The 15,870-nt window shown below is 39.6% G+C and overlaps 1 protein-coding gene across 1 annotated transcript in view; it reads right to left on the bottom strand.

The window, feature by feature from the left end:
- The window catches only part of LOC118637139 (complement receptor type 2-like), a 145,820-nt gene that overhangs the window by 38,403 nt on the left and 91,547 nt on the right, over window positions 1-15,870 (bottom strand). Inside the window, exons 25-30 of the mRNA XM_036272315.1 lie at window positions 14,078-14,473; window positions 12,138-12,314; window positions 11,944-12,046; window positions 9,821-9,906; window positions 5,400-5,627; window positions 427-606 (exon numbers count right to left, since the gene is read on the bottom strand). Coding sequence (XP_036128208.1) covers window positions 427-606; window positions 5,400-5,627; window positions 9,821-9,906; window positions 11,944-12,046; window positions 12,138-12,314; window positions 14,078-14,473 — 1,170 coding nt within the window. The remainder of the gene's footprint in view (window positions 1-426; window positions 607-5,399; window positions 5,628-9,820; window positions 9,907-11,943; window positions 12,047-12,137; window positions 12,315-14,077; window positions 14,474-15,870) is intronic.

Genomic DNA, 15,870 nt, shown 5'->3' with positions numbered 1-15,870 from the left:
TTTCCCATTAAAAGTCATTCATGGCTAAAGAATGGTTTCTCATCATACCAGTTAAATCAAAGGCTTCATAATTTGGGATTTCCCTCCATCTTAAGTTAGCTAACCATGGTTCACTGTGACCCACATCGTTTTCTTTTGTGTCCCTTTTTTATTCATTTCATGGTTTTAGCCATAAAAGTAACCTTAAGTCAGTGGAAAATTTCCCTCTAATTCCTTCTGTGTGAATCTTTCCTATGAAATGAATATTGGGTCAGGGTGCAGAAATCCAGACAATAAAAAGGGTTGACCTGCAAGTCCACCCTCCATTTAAATATGTTGGGCAAACTTAGATATCTCACCTTCAAAAAAATAAAAATAAAAAAATCAAATCAGATCCCACAGATGCTTTAACATACATAAATTAGTTCCCAGAATGGGGTTACTCACGTTTACAGATATCTTCGGCACTTGACCAGACCAAATGTTCTAAGCAGGTGATAGAGAATGTTCTCTCAAAATACCCAGGGGAGCATCTGTAGTTCAAAGATGTTCCAACTGGAAACTCAGACTCATCAGTTAGGGTTGTAGACTTGGCAAATAGAAATTGTTCTGGAGCTTTACAGTAACCTAGAGACCAAAGCCACAGGAATATCAATGTGAGCAATGAGACTTCCACTCTACCTTTCTTTCTCTCCAATTAAGGTGATATTTGAGATAACAGAAACAGAGACTTATAATAATTGCAAAGATTTCCTTCTTCTTGAAGTCACCTTAGGATGGTTCTTTCCAACAACATCTACTCATCAAAAAATGTTTGCCACTTAAACACTATTCAATCAGCTTTATGGACTGTCTTCTCTTATTTCACCAAAGTATAAAATTTAGCTAATAGTTTCATATGTCAGACCTCCTATCAGAGTGCCTGCATCTAGAGTTGACCATTCATATCTTCATTTATTGGTGTTAATATACCCATGTATATTTATTGTCTCTCTCCATTTATTCCTCCCTGCCTCTTTCTCAGGATGTCCATCATCACCTGCATCTCTGGCAATAAAGGGCAGCCACTACTTGTAGTGAGTTGAATGATATTCTTCCAAAAGATACATCCATCCAGAATCTCACAATGGGAACTCATTTGGAATAGGGGTCTTTTCAGGTATAATTAAGGTAGTGATCTTTAGATGAGACTATTCTAGATTACCAGGGTGGGCCTAAGTTCAATGACTAGTGGTGTACTTAGAAAAGAAAGGGGGATTTGAGACACAGAGACACAGGGGAACAGGCCATGTGAAGACAGAGGCAAGGATTGGAGTGATGAGTCCACAAACCAGAAGCCACTAGAAGCTGGAAGAGGCAAAGAAGGATTCTCCTCTAGAGCCATAGGAAGGATTGGGGTCTTGCCAACACCTTGATTTCAGACTTCTAGCTTCCAGATCTGTGAGAGAATAAATTTCTATTATTTTAAGCCACCTAGTTTGTGATAATTTGTTATGGCAGCCCTAAGAAACTAATAGACCATTCTTCTCATTCTGATGTTAAATCAGACATTTAAGGAGAAGGACAAGGACAAAACAGATTAAGCCATTAGGCAGCATCCTCTAAGAAGCTATTTCTTCTTTATGAGAGGGTACATTGTATGCTGCACATTTTGAAACAGAGCCTAACTCAACTATCTCTTCTTTGGAGGAGACTGATTCTGTAAGCCAATTCAATAAGACTGGCTGGAGTCTAGGGATCCGCATTTAAAGAAATGTCACTAGATTCTGATGTATACCACCCAGTTGGAGGGCGAGGGAGATCAAAGGAATGTCAAATGCTTTTCATCATGTGTGGCCTTTTCTCATTGGATGGCTCTTGTCTCTCAGGATTCCCCTGAAGGGGAAGTGGTATTCCAAGGCTAGTGCCATACCCGAGTCTACTCCAGGCTCCATTCTTAGGAAGGCCTCAAGTACCAGGCAATCTTCTCCAGTCCTTAGAAAGAAATAGTCCAGAGACTTCTGGTCAAGATGGCTGCGTAGGTAAACGCGGTATTGGGTCCTCCCACAACCACATCAAAGTTACAACTAAACTACAGAAAACCATCATTCAAAACTGCCTGAAATCAAGCTGAATGGAAGTCCTACAATTACGAAATTAAAGAAGCAGTCACGCCTTGGCTGGTTTGGCTCAGTGGTTGGGGTGCCAGCCTGCGGTCCAGAGAGACCTGGGTTCGGTTCCCGCTAAGGGCATGTGCCTTGGTTGAGGTTTGTCCCCAGCCCTGGTTGGGTCATGCGGGTGGCAACCACTCGATGTGTCCCTTTCATGTGGATGTTTCTCTCTCTCTCTCCCCGTCCCACTCTATCTGAACAAAATGTGGAGAAATGTCCTCGGGTGAGGATAAAAAAAAAAAAGCAGCAGCCACATTGAGACTGGTAGGAGGGGCAGAGGCACAATGGGCTGGTCCCACATCCACATGTGGTGGATAAAAATGAAGAGGGACACCTTGGCTGGGAAGGTCCTCCCTGAGGAATGAGGGGTCCCTGTTCCACACCAGGCACCTAGCTCAGGCTTCAAGTGCCAGGAAGAGAAATCTCCATAACTTCTGGCTGGAAAAACCAGTGGGAACTAAGACTGAGGGAGGCTGAGGCAGCTGCAGCCCCATACAGCTCCTCTTAAAGGGCCCAAGTATGGACTTACTCGGACTCACACCCTTCAGGCTCCAGCACGGGGGAGGCAGCTTGAAAGGCACCAGAGACATACAGGGGAAGAACTGAGTTGTTTGACATTGGAGCGAGGGCTGAAGAGGCAGCTTTCTCCTGGACAGACCTGATGTCAGAGGCTTTTGTTCCTTTGGTGAACCCTTCCCTGGGGTGGCAGACAGCCACCATATCTGGGACTCCAGCAACCTGGCTCACACTGTTTGCCCCACCCTGGTGATTCCCTGAGGCCCTGCCCCACCCATCTTTCAGGCCCACCCAAGCTATTGCCAGTTGCTTTACCATAGGATTGGCCCATCATCGATCCTGCTTCAGGTTTTCTTAAATTCTTTCAAAGAAGCAGCACATGGTCTCAGTTAGCCCCATACCTCTAATTAAGTAATACATAGAAACAAACACAAGGAAGCAGCCAATAGAGGAGACAAACCCCCCCCCCCCAAAAAAACAGGTCCCAAATGAAAGAACAGAACAAAACTCCAGGAAAAGAACTAAGGAAAATGGAGATAAGCAACCTAATAGATGCTGAGTTCAAAACACTGATTATCAGGATGCTCAATGAACTTAGTGAGGGCCTCAAGGGCATAAAAGAAGACCAGTTAGAAATGAAGGAGGCTCAGTCAGAAATGAAGGAGGCACTAACTGAAATAAAGAATAATTTACACAGATTCAATAGCAGAGTAGGTAAAGCCAAGAAGCAAACCATTGATTTGGAATATAAGAAAGCAAACAACACCCAATTAGAACAGCAAAAAGAAAAAAGAATCCAGAAAAATGATGATATTGTAAGGAGCTTCTGGGACAACTTCAAGCGTGCCTACATTTGCATCTTGGGGTGCCAGAAGGAGAAGAGAGAGAAGAAGAAATCAAAAAGCTATTTGAAACGATAATAGAAGAAAACTTCCCTAACTTGGTGAAGGAAACAGACATACACATCCAAGAAGCACAGAAAGTCCCAAACAAGATGAACCCCAAGAGGCCCACACCAAGACACATCATTATCATCAAAATGCAAAAGGTTCATGACAAAAAGAGAATCTTAAGAGCATCAAGAGAAAAGCAGTTAGTTACCTACAAGAAAGTTCTCATAAGACTGTCAGCTGATTTCTCAAAAAAAACTTTGCAGGCTAGAAGGGAGTGGCAAGAAATATTCAGAGTGATGAAAAGCAAGAACCTACAACCAAGATTACTCTATCCTGCAAAGCTGTCATTTAGAATTGATAGACAGATAGTTTCCCAGACAAGGGAAAGCTAAAGGAGTTCATCACCACCAAAACATTATTATATGAAATGTTGAAGGGTCTTCTTGAAGAAAAAGATAAAAAATATGAACAAACAAAATGGCAATGAATACATGTCTATCAACAATTGAATCTACAAAGAAAATGAACAAGCATAACAGAAACATTCTCATAGATACAGAGAATTTTCGTTGGTTGCCAGATGGGGGGGGGGGGTGTTGAGGGAATGGGTGAAAAAGTGAAGGGATTAAGAAGTACAAATTAGTTGTTAGACTGACAAACCTCAAAGAGAAGGGGGGTTGGGAGGTGGGAAGAAATAAATCAAAGAACTTATATTCATATATGCATAACCAATGGACACAGACAACAGTGTGGGGAAAGGCAGGAGGGGGGCAGGAGGAGGTCAATAGGGGAAAAATGAGGAACATCTGTAATACATTCAACAAGATAAGTTAAAAAAAAAGAAGATAAGATATTGTTTTACACTTTTGATCAAAGATTATAGATAAGGAATTTCAGGTAAAAAACTTGTCTGCTGATGCTAAACAAACAAACAAACAAACAAACAAAAAAACAGGTTTCATGAATCCCCCTCAATACTGCCCAAATCCTTATAACTCTTGTGTGTGTGTTTTTTTTTTAATCCTCACCAGAGGACATTTAAAAAAAAAAAAAGAAGGAAGGAAGGAAGGAAGGAAGGAAGGAAGGAAGGAAGGAAGGAAGGAAGGAAAGAAAGGAAGAAAGAAGGAAAGAAGGAAAGAAAGAAGGAAGGAAAGAAAGAAGGAAAGAAAGAAAGAAAAAAGAAGAAAGAACGAAGGAAAGAAAGAAAGAGAGAAATTGTCTGTACCTATTTGCATTATTTTCCTTGAGCTGATCTGTCCTTACTTCTTCTCACTCCCAGAATGAAAGTTCAATCACAAAGATTAAGATGGGACCCAGAGGCAAGCTGACAAATGGGTCTACTATGAGTTGAGGTCTTTAGATACAAAGGTAAAGTGAGTCCTTTTTGTTACTTAATTTCTTCAGCCTAAGACTAGCTAAAGCCTTAGCTAAATAATATTCATATTACCAGTTTTATCCTTTGCATGCCCATGAATTTGCAGAGTGTTTATCAGTTATCCTGATATTAATTAGTGTGCATAGGCAATTGTTTCCCCATCCCCTTCAATGAATGCATTTTTCTTCCTGATTTACACAAGAAGTGTTTACTGCCTTCTCTCCACCCTTCCCCTTACTCCCCTTACCACTCCTTTCCTTACCACTCCACCAGCAAGATGAGTTATTAATTAGCACCTTCCTTACTCAGACACAGCTGGGCACTGCTGGAACCATCTGTTTTAGGTATGGCATGTAATCGTGACACTTCATTTATGATAAAGTTAAACTCACAAGCAAACTCACACTTCCATCTTATTATAAAAATATAAATGATCTGGTACAGATATTCTGAACCCATTTAGGGTATGTGGGGGTGAGTACTGACCAAGAGGAACAGAAAGTTCACAGTGAGGGGCAGGACCACTCCAAATCCCGTTCCCTTGACTGTCACTTGTGCAGCGGATGGTGCTCTCCCCAATGAGATTGAAGGTCATTCCTCTGTCTGGGTGGGGGTCACATGTATAAGATATTTCTTTTCCATAGGGAATGTCTCTCATAGAAGTTCCTGTGTGGTTTCCATTAAGGATAGAAGGAGGATTTGTACAAAAAATTTCTAGAAAGAAGACAAGAGCCATAAATTACATTAAAATGTTTACCTTTTCATCTGCCTCGATCCTACAGTTATGGGATGCTATGATTGCATGCCAATTAAAGAACAATTAAACTCTTAGGGAGAGTATAGACTGCAAAATAAATGTATTATTATCCTCTGCTGTGAGGTAGCTAAATGAAATGACACCTAAATCAATATTTATTACAAAGTTCAAAAGGGACTTTAGCATCCTGAACTCTTCAGAGAGTTAAGACTTCTGGATGATTGAGAGCTTATTTATTTAAAGTAAACAAAAATCTTCTTAACCACATTAATAAGAAAACCACTTCTTTAATGAGAAAATCATCCATTAATTCAGCAAGCAGTTTTTCAGCAACTACTATATATCAAGTACAATTTTAAGCACAAGATAGACAAGTTCTTTTAACATCAAGGATCTTCATCCTAGAGAAATCTTTGAAAATATATTATACATTTACTATTTCTCTATCAGTGATGTAATCTTTTCTGGATGACTTGAGGTTGTTATTCTCGACAACAAAATGAATGTTTATGGTGCTGTCATAATGAAGTGAAACATCCTCCCTACTGCTGTTCATGCTCCAAAAGGCTAACAGATATTATGACTTTTGAGATACTCAATAGTCCTTCTCACTGAAGAAATACATGTTTCCTCTTTTGAGTGTAACTATTTGGAGAGGTTCTTTTCCCCTTATGATTTGATCTGTACTTGGGAAGAAGATACTACAACTTGAGAGAATCATGGATAAACTAATCATAGAGTGGAATAGCTTAACCAACATTTACACTCTAGGAAGCAATTTCAGGTATATCTTTGGGTTGATGAGAGTATTTTTTTTCTTCTTTCTTATTTCATGCTCCTTATCTGTACTTTAGAAAAGCTAAGATTTTCCATTAGGTGAGTTCCAAATATGAAAGACCTAATTATCAAGTTTCATTATATAAATCAGTACAAGAAGTTCAAATAATTTTAAAGCAAAGTAGTCATGTAAAAAGTTCTATTATAAACAGGTATTTTTCAATAGTTATGATCAGAAGATGAAGGAATATTTTGTTTGATTTAGTGAAGAACTATATGGACAGACTGGATATATTGGTAGTGTTTCTATCTTTAACACACTATATTTCTGTTATCTGAGAAACAAACAAAAAATAATTTTCTTAATCCCACCTCTCTGCATCTATAGTTCCATTTCTCTACTCCCTTTACATTAGAACTCCTTTAAGATGTTGCCTATGACCTCTCATTCCTTCCCTTCATTCTCCCTTGAACTCATTCCAATCAAGCATATGCCTCCACAACTCTACTAAAACTGATTTTATTTTTGGTCAAGGTCACCCATTACCCCCAAGTCACTAAACCCAGTGGTAATTTTCTGTCCTCATCTTATTTGACCTCTCCACAGAATGTGAATAGTTGCTTGGTCTCATCTTCTTAAAATAGTTGCTTAGTCTTACCATCTTTCTCCACTTGGCTTCCAAGATACTCTCATCCCTCTGGTTTTTCTCTTAACACACTGGCTGCTTCTTCACCTTTTCTGCTGATTCCTTCTCATGTTTCCGAGTTCTTATTGTTGGATTTATGAGGTTTAGATCATGCGTCTGTTCTCTGGACACATTCACTCACTAGGTGACCTCATTTAGTCTCTATTTTAATCTCTCTGTGTAAACCATCAGCAAATCCTGTTATTTCTACCTTCCGAATGTATCCAGAATGTGACCAGTTCTTATTACCTCTCCCACCGTTATCCTGGGTCAACATTTCTGATCATATTTCTGCAGTAACTTCCCAGTTTGTACCCTCAGGTTTTCTTGGCTATGTCTGACTTTTGGCCCCTCAGCTGCTTTCTCAATTGAGAGCGTGAACTGATACCACTCCTACCTCATTTCCAAACATTACTGGCTGTCTTAGCCTCCCCAAGGGTGAAATATGGGCTCCTGCATAGCCTCTGCTATTCCATTGCAGTGAAGGTCAAATTAGCACCCACATCCAAGCCAATGACCATATTTATGGCCACTTTGGCTCCTTCTACTTCTAGGCTTAGATTGAGTATCATGCAGCAAGTCATGTGAGGTGTTCCCAGAGTCTGACCAGAGGATGAATTAACACAATATGGAAGCCAGAGGCTATTAATACCCTTGGGATGAACAGGAGACAGGAAAGATCCAACAGATAAACTGCTTTTCCTCTTTCTAAAGTGTTCTGGTTCCTTATAGAAGTTCTATATGACCAAACATTCAGCTATTTTTCTTGGGAAGCTTATGGCCAACTCAGTAAAATAGTATCTTTTATTTATTTGCAGAGGCTATGCAGGAGCCCATGCCTCCCTTTTTGTAATCCTTCCTCCATGCCTCCCTTTTTGTAATCCTTCACCCTTGATACTCTGGGATTGTACCCTCCAATGGAACATTATAATATGAACTTTGCCTCTGGTACTATTGCTATTGTAACTACCTGGGGAAGGCCAGACATCATAAGTATGGTCATCTGGAGCTGCAACTTTACACTCCCCAGGGAACCACTGGTCCATTCCCTGCATATCACTGGGGGAAGGGGTCCAACAAAGGGAGATATGGATGCATGGGGCAGTGAAGTCAGGGTGATGTAAGAAAGTTTAGTCTAATCTGTGAAAAAGATAATTGGCTCGAGGGAGTGGAGCCACTGCAAGCGTGCCAAATCCTGAATGATTCATTCAATATGCTCCTATTTATAATCCCCCAAACAAAAAATTCTCTCTTCCTTGTTCTGCTTGCATTCCTATTTCTTGCTTGCTCTGTGACCCATGTTCACTTCCATAGCTATGTGGCCCATGCAGCTAGGAACACAAACCAGGCTAGCCAGGTGCTGGACTGGACTGTGCTTCAACAGGGGATGGAAACTTTGGACATTGGCTTTAATCCTAGCTCTGCTGAACACAATGTGACTTTTTCCATGGTGGGACAGAGGGAGATAAGACCTTGGAGACTCAGGGGTTTAATTCCATAGAAATAAAGCTTTCCATGATACCTCATCCTCCCAGGGGGGCCTCAGGATATTCTTGTTCCTATCACACCCCAAGAATCCCATTCCCCCTACCAGTAACAGTACTATTTTCAGGGGAATGTCCATTTAAGATATACCCTTTGCAACTTAGTTCTTTCTAAAGTAGCCAGAGTAATATCATTAAAAATAAATTAATACTTTTTTTTTAATATATCGTGTTACTTTTCTACTCATAATACTTAAGTGACTTTCCATCTAAGAGTGAAAACGTAAGTACTGAAAGGATGTAGAATTACTTTTTTTTTTTTTTATCATCTTCTACTACTGCTGTGTTTGCTTACTCTATGCCAGCAATATAAGCTTCAGGGAAATGTTAGAACAGGCTTTTCAAAGGAAATGCCAAGAATATTTCTGCTTTGGGCCTTTCTTTGTACTTTGTTCCATTCGAATGGAAGGTTCTTCTTCTATTTAATTCACATTGGTAGTCAGCTAATTGCAGCCAATGCTTAAATGTTACTTTCTCAGGGAGGACTTCCTTAATCACCTTATTTAAAATGAAAACTTTATCTTTTTTCTGGCATTCCTTATTCCCATTCACGTAACTATTCTATTGCATTGCCGTGTTTTTCTTTTTTCTTTCTTAATAACACTTAGTATTACTTAAATTGTCTATGTGTTTCCTCATTTATTTGTTATTTCTAAAAAATCTTTCTTCTTGTTCAAGAATATAAACAATGTGGGAGCAGGGACCTCGTCTGTCTTGTTTACAGGCACACTCCTTGTGTCTAGAAGACTGTTTGGCAGTGCTAAGAAAATAAATATATGAATGAATGGGTGAATTAGAAAATGATAGAAAAGCTGAAGTGTGATTATTGCTTTTGACAGCAAAAAAGGGAAAATTAGGCACTTTCAGAGCACAAATTTCTCTCCATCTATAAAGTATTTCTTCCCATTTATAGCACATAGTATGATATTAAATATTTTTTTGGATGGTACCCAAAACACATAAAGCTCCAGTTTATTGTCCCCAAAAAGCATTCCTTTTAACTCACCCAAAAAAGGAATATTTCTATAAAAAATGAAGATAAGAGGAGCAGACACTTGATAATTTTATGGGCCAAAAACGCAGTAAGAAGATAAAAAAAGAAGGTGAAAGATTCAGGCCTGAAGAGATATTCCTTTTACTCACGTTCACACACAGGAGCGGTGTTACTCCAAAGGCTTTCCATTCCAATCAGGACACAGTAACTAGTAGAACTTCCCTTTAAATGAAACCTAAGGAACACAAGCAGGTGAGCATACCATTTCTCTTTCCCCTTCATCGATAGATCTCAGCTTCTTCCTTTCTGCTAAAATACAATTTAATTCCTCAGTTAAATCCCATATGGAAAGCTCAGCTCATTTGGTTTCTCAGTATAGAGGCTCAGAAACCAGAACATTTTGAAAAATTGCAGCTTCCCACGAGGGACAAAGCAATAACTGTCAAAGCTCAGCAAGGGACAGGCCTGTAGAGAAGGAACAGAAAACGTAGGCAGGCATTTTCTTAATCTGGTCCCAGACCTTCAGGAGGTCATCTTTTCCTGACTGCTCTCTGACAGGTCCCTTTTTGTCATTAGGAAGAACTTTTTTCTCTAATGCAAAATGTAGCATATTCTTCTCTTAGTGGACCAGGAGGAAAACAGTTCCTGATTTAGGATAGCAAATCATAGACCATAGGAAAGATATCAGAGACTGTACTTGTTGCCAATACATGTGAAATATTCCTGAATGAGACTTATGGCATATCTGGATTATTGAAGAGTAGAACAAGATTAATGAGGAAAAAAAGAAGAGGTGAGAAGATGGGATTCTTTAGAGCACAATTATCCTAAAACATCTGGTTTGTTGTCAGACCACTGGTCTCCTGAATTGCCTCCAGATCTTAATTGAATGACATTTAATGACTATCAAAGAGTCCTTGAAATTGTTGACCCCAATAATGAATGTACCTGTTAAAGAGGGTTTTTAATGGCTAATCAGGCTCAAATTTATAAACAGAGCATAGCAGCCACTGGTAACAGGAGCCTCTTACGCAAGCCATGCTTCAGGGAGAACTGTCTGCCCTGAACTGCCTGCCCACCACACTGCATTGTGGCCTACACTGTGTGTTCTTGCCAGAAGAGCCAATCCTTATAAAGGAGTTCCTGGAATCATATTTCAACCAATAGGACTGTGACTTTCCCCATCCATTTGGAGCTGCACAACTATATCCTCATTAGTATCTCCACTGACCATCTCTATTTTGACCAATGAAGACAATGCTTTCTTTGACCAATCAAAGAGTGAAGATTTGGAGTCCACATTTACATGATAATGGACCAGTCAAGGACAAGAAGCAGGGACCTCCTCTGTATAAGTCAGTTTCCCTCTGGGTCAGGAAGCACACTTTCCTTTTCCACTAAAGCCTGTGTTTCCCTCCCTGGAGCTGTAACACTGAAGCTGAGTTGCCAGACTGCCTGGAGAGGGGACCCAGGGCCACTTGCTCCAGGGCTATTCCACAGCTGTGGTGTATGATAATTGAGCTGTAACACTACTGAGCTGTCTCACAGCCAAGTTGTATGATAATTGAGCTGTTCCACAGTCATGCTGTTCTGAAGCTGTGCTGCATCACAACTGAGCTGTTAGCACTGAACAAAATCTCCTTCTTCAGTGCACCCAAAATTGGTGACCGTCAGTTGGACAAAATACATTGGGAACTGCTCTAAGGTACATGCTTTTTACCTGTCAATAGTGTTGGAACATGATACCAAGATCACTTAGACTCACACAAAAAGTTAGTAATGCTTCTTGTTTTCATGCTTCTTCAACCAACCTAATACTAATTTGATTAAAAATACTTCTACATAGTCTTTTATAGCTATTCCAATTCCACTAGTGACTTCAAACTTTCCTGAAACAATCCTTGAATGTTGCTTATCTTATAGGTAACACTTTTTTTTTTTAATATACTAAACTTCTTTTTAACACCACGTCTAGGATATTTATCTCTTTATGCCCACAAATTACTATTTGTCCATACACTTAAATATTCCACCTAGATAGATAAGATCTGTTGTTATAGTTCTGCTGTTCTGTTTATTTACCAATTTCCCTTTTCATATATCTGTTCGTGGTTCCATATGGTTCTTACCATACTTCTCAGTCTTTGTTTCAGACATTAGACTCTTTCTCCCATTAGGCAGCCTCCTTCTTGGATAGATCCCCATTGCCCAGGGTGTCAGCATATCAGCATCCAACACTGAGTCCCTGGTCTCTATTTCAGGTCACACTCACCCCTCATCACACACGAAGGACACTTTTGCTCCAAGCTCGAGATTATGTGGAAAGAGCACACGGCCATTAGGAAGTTGGTCCTGGAAATCACCACATGATTTCACTAAAGAGAAAAAAAATAAATGAGGAGTAAGACTGCCATGCGAGGCACAAAGAGATTCATCTGCAAACCGGATGACAGTGAGTGTAGGCACCTGCACATCTGGGGGCTGCTGGGCTCCAGTCTCCCTGGGGCGTACAGCGCAGAGAGGCAGCCCCTCTGAGGTCATAGCCGGACTCACAGCTGTAGAGCACTTCCTGCCCGGGGGAAAAGCTGTCCTTATGGCTTAGGGTGTGCTTACCATGCAGGATTTCTGGAGGTGGAGGACATACTGAGGAAAGAAGAGGTACAAAGTTCCTGTCAGTTACAGGGAAATACTTCTTGCTAAATCTTAACCCAAGGAGTTAGAAACTCATAATTAAAGGAGTTCGGGTCTAAAAAAGGAAGTCAAGTGATACCCTAACTTCTTAATTTTACCTATGTGGAAGTTAAGAATAGGGAAGAGATGTAGTTAAAGGCCCCATAGAGGGTAAGAGATAGAGAATTAAACCCCCCTTCTTCCCTGCACAAGGTCTAAAATATATTCATAAATCTAGCAGGCATGGGACTCCTTATGGTGCTGGCTAATCAGTATGAAGGTGTTCATACTGGGCTTTCCCATGTACACATTTGCTACAAGGCAACACGATTTACAGCCTCAGCTTCCAGGTAATGAGAAGATTGCCTGGGTTTAAATCTATTTAAAAGATTTCCCTTCATCTCTGTTATTGCATTCTTATGATCTAAGTTTAACAATCATTCATATTTATATTTCTGTCTGGTTGATGTCCCAGCCGCTCTCTCAGTGATTGCACAGGCTGATATGGGCTGGTACAACTGTAAGCTCCCTCTCTGTCCATATGTATCAGCCACAATATTTACCAATCCACTCCTAAGCCAGCTATTATGGCACAAGAAGACATGGCAAGCCACCGAGAACAAAATCCCCTCAATATGCCGGTCCTTGTACCAAGAGGGCATATTGCTTAGAGAGTATTTGAGTCAAGGTCTGGCTGCCTCCATTCTCAGTCCTTTTGATGTGTTCTCAGGGCATTAGAATTCAATGGAACATCAACCTAATCTATATCTAATTAAAGATGAATGAAAAATTTATCTTTTAGCAAGTGACTGTCACTTTCAACTTCAGATTTCTAATGGTAAAATGTAGGAGGTAGAACAGAATAGACAAACTCTAAAGTCGCTGTGACTCTTCTGAAGCTAGGATATTGGACTTCATAAGCAGTTTCTTTCTTTCTCTGATAGATGCTGATAGACGTATGGAAAGAACCACAGCATTCAGGCCCTGGGGTCTGACACACATGCATTCTATTCCTGGGTATGCCACTCAAAGGCACGTGATTTGGATGATTTATTTAACCTTTGAAAGACCAAGCTAATCTCGCTGTCGTATGGATATAAGAACAGCACTATTTCATCCTGGCCAGTGTGGATCAGTGGTTGGAGCATCCGCCATGCACCAAAGGGTTTCAGGTCAAGGGGACATACCTGAGTTACAAGCTTGATTCCCCAGCCCCAGTTGGGGGTGTGTGTAGGAAGCAACCAATCAATGTGTCTCTCTCACATTGATGTCTCTCTCTCTCCCCCCCCCCCCCCCACTCCGTCCCTTCCTGCCACTTGTCTAAAAATTAATGGGGAAAAAAAAATCCTAGGGTGATGATTAACAACAACAACAAAAATAGCATTATTTCAAAGGAGGGTTGTAAAGAGTCGAGATAATGCATATAAAGTACTTAGCACACAGCTGACCAGAAAGTTCACATCATTTTTCAGTCATACCGAGAGCTGGTACTTTGCCCTGAGTATTGCTCCATACGAGCATCCCAAATGTCTCCTTCCTTTACTTATGCTCTTGCATCTCATGATGAAGGCACAGGCGTGCGTGCACACTCACCCCTTCTTTAGGTCATGCTTCACCCCAAGAAAATTTACTCACACTGTTCACCACATGTCTTTCTCGCAGAACAAACATGAATCTCCTGGTCCTCCTACAGCTCCTGCCCTCCGCAGGCCCCTCAAAGCCTCAGTCAGACTCACCCCGGTTGCAGCGGGGCAGCTCCGGCTCCCATCTGTGCTGGGCCTGGCATTGCACACTGGAGGACCCTTCCATGACAAAGCCAGGCTGACACCTGAACCTCACGATTTCATTTAAGGAGTACAAGCTTCTGTTCTCAGACACCCTTATTCCATTTCCAAGGTCCGGAAGCATGCATTTATTAGGTGGAATGCACTGAGGGGGAGGGCTGCTCCAGACGCCACCTTTATCTTTGCTGGTGCAATGTATTTGTGCCTCGCCCACGAGGTCATACAGCTTTTCCCCTCTCTTTCCAGGTTTGCAGCGATACGTCACCACCATTCCATATGAAAAATATTCTCTGCCGGAGCTATAGAAGTCTCCATTGGAGATGGCTGGGGGTGGCTGACAAAAAATATCTGGAAAAGGGACAGCAAGTTAAACGAAATGTCAATTTCTTAATGTTATATTTAGTTATTAATTTTGGTAACTGGTTTAAATAAAAACACCCAAATTACCAAATTTGAACATTCGCAACACTTCTGCTCTTGTCTAATCTTTTCTAATGTCCAGACATGTTAGTGCACAACTGCAGATTCAGTAATCACTCTATGCTGGCTTCTGCCCTTCTTAATTCACATTATTGCAATAACTATGTCCGTATATTATTATACTCCACTTGCTTCTCATTTTAAGTGAGAATTTTTATGTTATTTCATTATTCTTAATTCATTTCTTTCTCTAAGAAGACATTTGGCTTTATTCTCTTGGTTAGTAATATGATGTAGCATATATATACCATCTTTATCAAATAAATAAAAACAAAAAATCTGGCACAGCTAGTAAAAGAGAGATAAAGCACAAGTATACAATACTACACATGACACAATAATCACAGATTCAGAAGTAATAAAATAACTGAATATATGTTCTAATCTATGCTAATAATTTGGAAAATGTGAATATTAGGGATACATGTATTTTGCCGATACTGATTCAAGAAAAGGTAGAATATAGAAGAAGTAAAAAAAAAAAGTATCAAAATGCTACTTCTAAAAAGATAGAAAGAAAACAAAGATAATTTCATAGGCAATTTTAATCTAATATCTAAGTATCGGATAACTCCTCAGCATTTTAAAGTGTTCCAGAGCACATCAAATATTTTAATCATTTTTGATAGGTAGGCCTTAAAGTAGGAACATACTTATTTATTATTTCTACTTTTAAGAAAATATTTAAGAAAATGCATATTTCTTGCAGAAAATTTATAAAATATAAAAATATCTTTAAGTTCATTATTTAGAAAGAATCACTCTTAACTGCTTAATGTGTCATTTTTAATATACACACACACCATATTTTTTCTAAAATACCTTTCTTGGTTTGATAATATTTCAGTGTAAGAGTGTACTATCCAGTTCCATTTGAAAGAGTTGTATCTCTTGGCTAATGCATTCTGGCATATTTTAAACTTTTTATTTTTCTTACAGAACATGGGCCTTGTTCCTTTTATTTTTATATATATATATATTTAGTGGTAAATGATATGCACATGCAAAGTACTAATGTATTAAGTGCTTTAAAAAAGATAAAAAAATTTTAAAGCACAAAATAAAACTAAATATAATCAAAAAATATATTTTCTTCCTGATTTCCAAAGGATTATCTCACACCTGCTTGGAGACCCTTATTTCTGAAATGTTGTTTGAAATATGCTCAACATTTACATTGTTTTGGCTTTCTCGATATAACAAACAATAGTGTAGGTAAATATTTGTATAGCAATATCCTTGCAAAAAGTCTGGTAATTTTTTTT

This window comes from Molossus molossus, unplaced genomic scaffold, assembly GCF_014108415.1.
Source record: "Molossus molossus isolate mMolMol1 unplaced genomic scaffold, mMolMol1.p scaffold_m16_p_20, whole genome shotgun sequence".
In the NCBI taxonomy this organism is placed as follows: Eukaryota; Metazoa; Chordata; class Mammalia; order Chiroptera; family Molossidae; genus Molossus; species Molossus molossus.
This window is presented reverse-complemented; position numbering and strand designations above follow the sequence as displayed.